Source organism: Cydia fagiglandana, chromosome 6 (assembly GCF_963556715.1).
Source record: "Cydia fagiglandana chromosome 6, ilCydFagi1.1, whole genome shotgun sequence".
Classification (NCBI taxonomy): Eukaryota; Metazoa; Arthropoda; class Insecta; order Lepidoptera; family Tortricidae; genus Cydia; species Cydia fagiglandana.
Window position 1 is genome coordinate 10,015,001 of NC_085937.1, and position 10,407 is coordinate 10,025,407.

The 10,407-nt window shown below is 40.9% G+C and overlaps 1 protein-coding gene across 1 annotated transcript in view; it reads left to right on the forward strand.

Annotated features, from left to right (window-relative positions):
- Positions 1–10,247, forward strand: part of LOC134665148 (allantoinase-like) — an 11,318-nt gene extending 1,071 nt beyond the window's left edge. The window contains exons 2-11 of the mRNA XM_063521994.1: positions 1–127; positions 1,045–1,196; positions 1,455–1,569; positions 2,529–2,675; positions 2,876–2,924; positions 6,929–7,022; positions 8,216–8,429; positions 8,758–8,887; positions 9,395–9,600; positions 10,109–10,247. The exon at positions 1–127 is cut by the window's left edge and continues 67 nt beyond it. Of these exons, the coding sequence (XP_063378064.1) occupies positions 1–127; positions 1,045–1,196; positions 1,455–1,569; positions 2,529–2,675; positions 2,876–2,924; positions 6,929–7,022; positions 8,216–8,429; positions 8,758–8,887; positions 9,395–9,600; positions 10,109–10,237 (1,363 nt within the window). The 3' untranslated portion in view covers positions 10,238–10,247. The remainder of the gene's footprint in view (positions 128–1,044; positions 1,197–1,454; positions 1,570–2,528; positions 2,676–2,875; positions 2,925–6,928; positions 7,023–8,215; positions 8,430–8,757; positions 8,888–9,394; positions 9,601–10,108) is intronic.
- The last annotated feature ends 160 nt before the right edge of the window (positions 10,248–10,407 follow it).

Genomic DNA, 10,407 nt, shown 5'->3' on the forward strand with positions numbered 1-10,407 from the left:
GCGAGTGGTGACGGAGGCAGCAGAGTTCGACGGCGGAGTGTTGGTCAACGAGGCGGGAATCATAGAAGGCGTACTCACGAGGACGTCCGTGAATTCGCTCCTATCCGAATTTGGGACCAGCTTTGAGGTAATCACATATAACTTCAATTTAATTTAGAATTATCTTTACTATTTCATATCTAGTGAATCTCTACATCATTTCCGGAATCGCGCCATAGGTACTTGATTATCTTATCAACTGTTTCAGGTGTTTTCCGCGAATAATCCTAAGAAGATTATAGTACTTACCTAACATCGATTATCGGCGTCCGGTTTTTTACCCCCTCAGTCCTTAGTCCATCGCTTTCTCCCAATACGCTTTACGGTATTTGTGTAGACTTTGACTAGATGCCAAAATTGATACCAAATAATTAGGTGACCCCTCGAATCTCAAAGCGTCGGACCAAAAAAAGTTTGCAGCGGATTTGATAGCCCATGCAGTGCAAGTGTCATTTAGCCCCCCCCCCCCCCCACATCTGGCGTCTTTCGAGCGTCGGCGTCTACAATTCTATGGCCGCTGCTCGACGCAACGTCGACGCAGCGTCGTCGCAACTGCGCAGCGACGTCATTTTCCATAGCGCTGACCAGACGCCGACAGACGCCGACGCTCGAAAGACGCCAGATGGGGGGGGGGGACTTATACGTCATAATTTTATAGAAGTTTGACGTTTAAAATAACACTTTCACTGCGTGGGCTATCAAATCCGCTGCAGACTATTCTTGGTCTGACTCTACTTCGTTTTAAAACCTTTTCCGTTTGTAGGTAACTATTTCTGCGCCTTGACTCGATACATCGCATCGTTAACATTTAACGGGATAGTTAAGTTCTTTTTAGGGTTCCGTAGTCATAATATCAAAAACCGAACCCTTTTATTAGTAGTTTTGATATTTCCTTAAAAAATGTTATTTGCATGGGCTTCAATCAATGGAAAAAAAATATTCAATATGTTTATTGATTATGATTAGCGTTTATAATCGCATATTGTCTTACTGGTTTTCACTTAGGTAATAGATGGAGGAGAGCTGGCCCTGATGGCAGGAGTGGTAGACTCGCATGTTCACGTCAACGAACCGGGCCGGACCTCTTGGGAGGGCTACGTGACCGCCACGCAGGCCGCGGCGGCTGGCGGGGTCACCACCATCGTCGACATGCCATTGTGAGACTTTTTCTTATTTAGTCACAGAGCTTTACTGCCTGTCTATAGTGTAGTATTAAAGTAATCCTTAATGTGTCAAAATATACAGAAAATTCTAACCCAATTGGTCAAATTGAAACAAGAATTTTCACACACGTGCGGAAAAGAAAATGAGTACCTAATACTCTAATACCTACTTCCGCGCACGCCGCATCTTGGATTTTTTGTTAAGGTACTTGCCAAACAGATATCATAGACAAATATTTTCATTTATTATAGAAACTCCATACCGCCAACCACAACACTGGATAACTTGAGAATCAAAAGAGATATGGCAAAGGAGGAGGTTTACGTGGATGTTGGATTTTGGGGTGGAGTTGTTCCTGGGAATGAAGTAAGTAGTAACTTTAGTTAATTAATTAATTTTATTTTATTGCATCAAAAATCGTAAAAGGGAAACTTTTGAAACATTGGAGAGAGATTTTAGAGAGGGTTGGCTATACCAGCCAACCCTCTCTAAAATCTCTCTCCACTAGAGAGATAAATGCATGCATGATGACAGTTCTTACTTTAACCATGTTTCCGGCACTGGAAGAAAAGAAGTTCCCAATCTAAAGGATAACTCACGTTAGACCGGGCCGTGTCCGGGCCGGAGCTTCCGGAGCTTCGTTTTCTATGGAAAGCATCACGTGATCACCTGTCATCTGTCATAGAAAAGTAAGCGCCGGAAGCTCCGGTCCAGACACTGCCCGGTCGGCCCGGTCTAACGTGAGTCATCCTTAATTTCGGCACATTAACGTTGTTGCGTGATGGAATAATTCCGTATTTCCGTGAAGGGTATTAAACACATAAATTAATGATAACAATAAGTTGCCTGTTTTTGTGTTAAAGTGACTAATCTGCTGTATTATTGTAATCTACGAATGAATGGCTGTAACAGGTGTCGAGATTGGATCTGAATATCGATTACATGCTCTTGTAATTTTAACTCTATTCTTCAAGCGGTAAAGTTGCTATCTGTAATACCTCTGGATTCTTTGGTGATTATTGCATTTCATTTTGCACACGTAATTAACGGTTTGGTTTAACAAAACTTAAGAATGCCATTCATCGACAAGTAATCTCTCAAGTGGATCCCGACATTTTAAAATCATACGACTAGTGCCCTGTTTATCAAAAGCTTGTAACTTGTAATACAAGTGGAAGTCCCTTTCTAACAAAAGCTGTCAAAAAGGGACTTCCACTTGAATTACAAGTTACAAGCTTTTCATAAACAGGGCATAGGTACCTATAATCTAGGTCATTTAATTGAATTATATCGATTGTTATAAATATATTCGCATAATCTTACAGGTGGAGTTGCTTGACATGATAGAGGCTGGCGTGGTGGGATTTAAATGTTATCTGATAGACAGTGGCGTCCCTGAGTTTCCTAATATTACTCCTGATGAATTGGATAGCGTGTTCAGTGTCCTTAATGGTACCGGTACTGTTTTAGCGGTAAGTACTGAACTCACGTATATACAGGTAATTATACATAATATACATTAAACTTACTTTGTCTTCTTGTCTAAATAATAATCAGTAGACAAATAACTATTAATTATGTACCTGCGGCATCTAGGGTTAGCCTGCCTGCCTACAATTTAACCCTGTGTTAATGGTAAATTCGGCCCTGATTAATTTTGTTTTGTTTTCAGTTTCATGCCGAAGTGGAACTGAATGGAACAACAGATTGCAGTGAATGCGGTAAGAGTCTCCCTAATAGCATTTTCTTGTAGGGATTTTGTTGGGCCTTTGTTTACGTATTAGTTGGGCAACCGTTATATTTGGCCGTACGATTTGCTGGAGGGCCCTCGACAAAGGCCCTCCCGAAGATTCTCAACAGAGGGCCATAAGAGTAATTTTTTCGTTGGGCCTATTTAAATAAATCATACAATTATTCAACGGTGGTGGTTTTGGTTGGGCCGTGGTTGGGCCTATACACATTTGTTTGATGGTTGGTTAATTGTTACATTTGGCCGTACGATTTGCTGGAGGGCCCTCGACAAAGGCCCTCCCGAAGATTCCCAACAGAGGGCCATTAGAGTAATTTTTTCGTTGGGCCTATTAAAATAAATCATACAATTATTCAACGGTGGTGGTTTTGGTTGGGCCGTGGTAGGGCCTATACACATTTGTTTGATGGTTGGTTAATTGTTACATTTGGCCGTATGGCTTGCTGTAGGGCCAACTGCATAAAATTAAAAAAGGGCAATTTTTTCGTTGTGCTTCTGTTTGCAAATTCAACAATTACCCAACGGCAAGTCAGGTAGGTCGGTAGGTAGTCGTGCACCAGGTTGAAGGCCCAACACAGCTTGTCCCACAAAGGGCCATCATTGCAACTTTAACGTTGGGCCTTGTGTAGGATTCTTACAATACTACCGTAGGTAAATAGTTGTGTAATTTATAGTGGGCCTACAGTCTAATTATGTAATGGGCTTTTGTTTACGAGTCCTACAGTTACCCTACGTTAGGTAAGTGGTTGTGTAATACGACGTTGGGCCTTTGCTGATAAATATTACAATTACACTACGCTAGGCATTGGTTGTATCCACATGAAGGCCCTAGGCAGCAGTTGTAGTTAATCTTCTCTGTATCGTTCCAATTTTATTAGTATATTTACTGCCGAAGCAAGTACACTCTAATTTACTACACACTCTAATTTACTATAGTTACTATACACTCTAATTTGTATATATACTAACCGCACTTCGAAACTTCGTAAGCGAGATTTATGTTTTTTGAGATTTAAATTGAGAAAATGTCGGTAAAATACAATTTTTTAAATTTATGTATAAATTTTATAGTTATAGCTATTAGATTTATAAGTTACTTTTAAAAATATTATAATTATATCCGGAATAATCGAGAAAATTACTATAACTTCGATGTTTGGAGACAGTAACGCCACAAAATAGATAAGTACAGAAGTCAATCACATGTATGTACTTTACTTTTCATACCTACGCTCGGCGGTCGCTCTAGGGTTGCGATTGTTGCGAACTATGACTTATGCACAAAAAACTATCGTGGTAGTGGCACTCGTATCTATCATATCGTATCTCGTATTTAGTTGTTCGATTTATTGTTGAGGATGAAACGGGAAGAATGGAAATATAAATTAATAATAACATTAATAACTCAAATAGGTATTTTAACTTTAATTTCATTGTTATATTACAAATTTGCCACAGAAAATATCTTGCGATGATTCCGAGATTGGCGAAATACACGATTATTATATTTTTAAGTGTAATAAATTCGCATTCTCATGTACAATGTAATAAATTCACATACGCATTATCTCTGAAACCACTGGTAGCTTAAAAAACGACAATTCACCGTTTAATGTTGAATTTAAACAAACGTCCACTGTACAGTTATAATAACTTTTTGTTTTGTTTCTCCATTATTGCACAAAAAAGTTCACAGACGCGTGTCTCAAGCGGACGGCACTCGCGCTCGCACTGGTCCCAACTGGTCCGAGATATCGTGTCCGTGAGCAGTGTCTATGTGTGCGTTGCTCGAGCGCGCTTTGTATGTAGATTGATTTCTGTACCTATCTGTTTTGTGGTAACGCCATCTAGTGACGCCACAAGCAAACTCAACTGGTAGCTATTTTGATGATGTCACGCAGCCCCTGGCCTCTGTTAAAATGCTCGTGTAATATTTATTTATTTGTTTATGGTGTTATACTCTGTCAAGCCATTTCCGTCATTAGAAAAGAGCGACAAATTTAAAAAATGTAGGCGTGAAGGGTTATCGTCCCATAGAAAATTTTCTAGTGACAAACTTGCTTGACCGGCTAGAGTTATAAATGCGACATTTGTCCTCACTGGGCCATCGAATGATATCGTTGATTAGCCAACGTTACTAAAATACACAAGGGCCCATTGTTGGGCTTTAGTGCCACTGCCAATGTCGGTAAATGCGATATATGTCATCATTGGGCCAAAGAATATTATCGTTGTTTAGCCACCGGTACCAAAATATACACAGGCCCATTGTTGGGCATCAGTACCACAGCCAATGTTGGTAAATGCGATATTTGTGCTCACTGGGCCAACGAATGTTAACCTTATCGTTGTTTAGCCACCGGTACCAAAATACACAAAGGCCCATTGTTAGGCGTCAGTGCCACAGCCAATGTTGGTAAATGCGATATTTGTCATCATTGGGCCATCGGATGATATCATTAACTAGCCAACGTTACCAAAATACACAAAGGCCCATTGTTGGGCATCCGTGCCACAGCCAATGTTGGTAAATGCGGTATTCGTCACCATTGGGCCAACGAATGTTATCGTTGTTTAGCGAACGGTAGCAAAATACACAAAGGCCCATTGTTGGGCATCAATGCTACAGCCAATGTTGGTAAATGCGGCATTTGTCGTCATTGGGCCATCGTATGATATCGTTGACGAGCCAACGTTACCAAAATAAACAAAGGCCCATTGTTGGGCATCAGTGCCACAGCCAATGTTGGTAAATGCGATATTTGTCATCAATGGGCCATCGGATGATATCGTTGATTAGCCAACATTACCAAAATACACAACGGCCCATTGTTGGGCATCAATGCTACAGCCAATGTTGGTAAATGCAATATTTGTCCTCATTGGGCCATCGGATAATATCGTTGATTAGCCAACGTTACCAAAATAAACAAAGGCCCATTGTTGGGCATCAGTGCCACAGCAAATGTTGGTAAATGCGATGTTTGTCATCATTGGGCCATCGGATGATATCGTTGATTAGCCAACGTTACCAAAATACACAAAGGCCCATTGTTGGGCATCAATGCTACAGCTAATGTTGGTAAATGCGATATTTGTCGTCATTGGGCCATCGGATGATATCGTTGATTAGCCAACGTTACCAAAATAAACAAAGGCCCGTTGTTGGGCATCAATGCTACAGCCAATGTTGGTAAATGCGATATTTGTCGTCATTGGGCCATCGGATGATATCGTTGATTAGCCAACGTTACCAAAATAAACAAAGGCCCATTGTTGGGCATCAGTGCCACAGCCAATGTTGGTAAATGCGATATTTATCATCATTGGGCCATCGGATGATATCGTTGATTAGCCAACGTTACCAAAATACACAAAGGCCCATTGTTGGGCATCAAAGCTACAGCCAATGTTGGTAAATGCGATATTTGTCGTCATTGGGCCATCGGATGATATCGTTGATTAGCCAACGTTACCAAAATACACAAAGGCCCATTGTTGGGCATCCATGCCACAGCCAACGTTGGTAAATGCGGTATTCGTCACCATTGGGCCAACGAATGTTATCGTTGTTTAGCGAACGGTAGCAAAATACACAAAGGCCCATTGTTGGGCATCACTGCCACTGCCAATGTTGGTAAATGCGATATATGTCATCATTGGGCCAACGAATATTATCGTTGTTTAGCCAACGGTACCAAAATACACAAAGGCCCATTGTTGGACATCTGTGCTACAGCGAATGTTGGTAAATGCGATGGTGGGCCAATACAAAATTAATGTTGGCTACGGAACGAACCTCATCCCAACGTTTTCCCTACCGTTGGCACCGTGGGCCCCAACGAAAATGCTACTAGGGCTATTACTATTGTGCAATTCCACCATGTGATCAAACCCTGGTATCCCATGAACGCCATATGCTGCATATACAGCGTGAACTCCTATTCGATTGTAATATTTACCTTTGAATTGCAGACCCTGAGTTGTTCAGCACTTACCTCGCGTCTCGTCCCGATGAAATGGAAATCGATGCTGTCAAATTGATTGCCAGTTTCATACCTAAGACCGAGTAGGTACCACGTATGGTTTCACAAATAAGAGAGCGGCACGCATACAACTACTTATAAGTTTAATGGCATGTTTCGACATAGCACTATATATATGATTTATATATATACCTGTATGGTGATGATGATGATGTATTCTGCCGCTACTCTCTAAATGGCGAGACCTTATAGTTAGCTATTATTTAATGCTATGTTCATTTGTTGTTTTCATCACTATTGTACCTTGTAGATCCTACTGTGTCCTATAGTCCTATATGTAATGTACTTAGCTATGTTTCACGACAATTATTTTCTTTTCTTAATTATTTTCTTTTTCAAAATGAACCTACTGAATGTTTCTAACTATTGCGCGTGACAGAAATACTGCGACGTGCGTTCTAATATAAATTACAAAATACAATGCCACGGGCTACGGCGTAGCCGTGGTAGACTCGCAGGACACTATAAGATACTGAAAAATACAAGTCGCCAGCCTGTCGGTATTCTACAGGTTGCACTTCGGGGAGTGTGCCCAAGAGCTACACGAGCTCATTCCACCGTCCCCATTCTACCATCGGACTTTTAGACGCACGGCCGGTTTCCATCCTTACTTGGTAGATATTCCACCAATTCTCACGAAGCGCTTTGCTTCTACTTTCCTTATGCGCACTGCCAAGGAATGGAATTCCTTGCCGGCGTCTATATTTCCGTGTTCTTATAACCCGGCAACCTTCAAATCAAGAGTGAACAGGCACCTTCTGGGCGAGCTCGCTCCATCGTAGGCCACGTCTACGCCTCGGCTAGTCTGTGGCCATGAGTAAGCCCATTCATAATAAAAAAAAAAAAACAAAGGCGTATTCAGAAATGTAAAATATACTACCGCGTATTCACATATTACATTTATACGTAAGTAAGTTGATGACTGATTATCACGACCACGACGCGACACACATGTACAGGCGAAATCCTTTATCATCTTTTTATAAGTAATTGCTCCTTATATAAATATATATGTATGGCACTTAATAAGTAACAACTCATAAAAGACCCCCAGAAATCCGAACGCCTCTTAATAGCTGGTCCTCACAGTAAATAAGCAGATGGATAAAATAGATTCCAGCAGATAGAGGCGTAAATCGACGTGGTAACATTTAGTGCACATGACATTCATTGTTTAGTGTTCATACTTGTATCTCAATCAACTAACTCTTTACAGTGTCCATGTCCATGTGGTGCACGTGTCGGCAGAGGGCGTAGTCCCGATCCTAGAAGAGGCGCGGGCGGCGCGCGTGCTGGCCGGTCACCGCGGCTGGCGCGCCGGCGTCACGGCCGAGACCTGCAACCACTACCTCACGCTCAACGCTGAAGACGTGCCTCCAGGACGGACCGAGTTCAAGTGCGCTCCGCCTATTAGAAATAATACTAACAAGGTACTAACTGCCGTCGCAGTGGAATTGCGGATGGAAGTCTACCATAAAATATGAACAGGCTTATGGGTATTTGAGCGTTTCAACGCGTCACTTATCTGGTCTATGCACCTCTAACTTGTGGCACATACACTGACAATATGGCTGGATTCTCCTCACAACATTCATGTGTCTGTTGCGACAAGTCATCCTATCTTTTACCATCGCATTGTCACGGAGTGTGGCATGGAACGTGTCATGCTATTTCAGTCAAAAATACGAACATTTCCGTGAATATACGATGGTAAAGGTTTGCACTACATCTTGTACTTAATTGTGTTACAATTTTTAGGAAAAATTGTGGGAGTATATAAAAGACGAAAGATTGGATTTAATTGCTTCTGACCACTCCCCGAGTGTTGCTGAACTAAAAGGATCGAATTTTATGACGGCCTGGGGTGGAGTAGCCTCTTTACAGTTTGGTAAGTTTATACATATATCTATATTACGGTTGTAGTAATTAAAAGGATGCATACCAAATGCATACATACTGTTCTCTTTTACTGCCTATTTTGTTAACCTTTGTAATATTTCATTTCTCAATAAAGCCATACGATAATAATAATACTCCAATTAAGTATTGGTTAGGTACTAACTAATATCTAAGTAAGTTACTTAACTATTATTGAATTAAAATAATGTCGTCTACCTAAGTTGCTCATTAAGTTAAATTGGCCTCTAAACAATATTTGGAACATCTTTTAATAAAAAAAAATATTATAGGACAATTTTACGATCTAGTCCCACAACTCGCACAGTAAGCTCAATAAGGCTTGTGTTGTGTTGTGGGTACAAATATCAGGAACAAATATTTGTGATAAACACACAAATAAGTAAATGCCCTTCCCGGGATTCGAACCTGAAACCTCCTGCTTAGTAGGCAGGGTCACTACCGACAGGGTCCTTTAATAAAAAATATTCCCTTACAGATCTGCCCTTATTCTGGACGGAGGCGTCTGCGCGAGGCTTTGGTCTATCAACGGCCTCCCACTACCTGTCCGCGGGCCCCGCGCGCCTCGCCGGCCTCCAGGAGCGCAAGGGAGCGCTCCAGCCCGGCCTGGACGCCGACCTCATCTTCTTCGATCCGAACGCTGCATTCATCGTTACGCCTGAGATCATTCTTTATAAGAATAAAGTAGGTATAAGGTAATTTCACGCAACGCTTGACTTTGACGATATGGCATTGAAACTTATTGTGCGCCGAGACGAACAAATGCACATCAATGTCTGTAATTACGAAAGAAATTAAAACTGGCTATATATTTCTTGTTGAAGTTAAATTGTTTCAGTTATCGTGAAATATTTTTTTTTAATTCATCTCATTTTTTCTCGCAAGATGAACGTTATATTCGATTCGTTAAGTATTTCGTTATTCGTTAGGTATAGATGGTCAACCAAATCTTGTCAGTAGAAAAAGGCGCGAAATTCCAATTTTCTATGGGACGATATCCTTTCGCGCCTACATTTATCAAATTTGCCGCCTTTTTCTACTGACAAGATCTGCTTGGCCCAGATATGTTTTTACAAATTGTATTCATAACACCTTACTTCCATGATTTTGACCCCTAACTCCCTATTAAGTATTTAATGTAGAATCGCACAACTTAGTTGAGTACCTAAGGTTTCGTATGTTTTTTTTACAGATCAGTCCATACATGAACAGAGTGTTACGAGGAAAAGTGATACAAACGTATGTAAGGGGTCAACTCGTGTACGCCGACGACCAACTCGTAGGAGAACCGAAAGGAAAATTGCTGCTGAATGATTTCTAAAATCGTAACACAATAAATATCTCTGTAGACAAACGTATTTTTATTTTAACACGACATTTCGTAGGTATTTTCTGAATTCGAAGATGATTTCGAGAAAAGGGCGTTAAGATAAAAAAAATAATGTTTTTGGATTTTTTCTGCATTAGGTAGGTATATGGTGTGAACCGGAA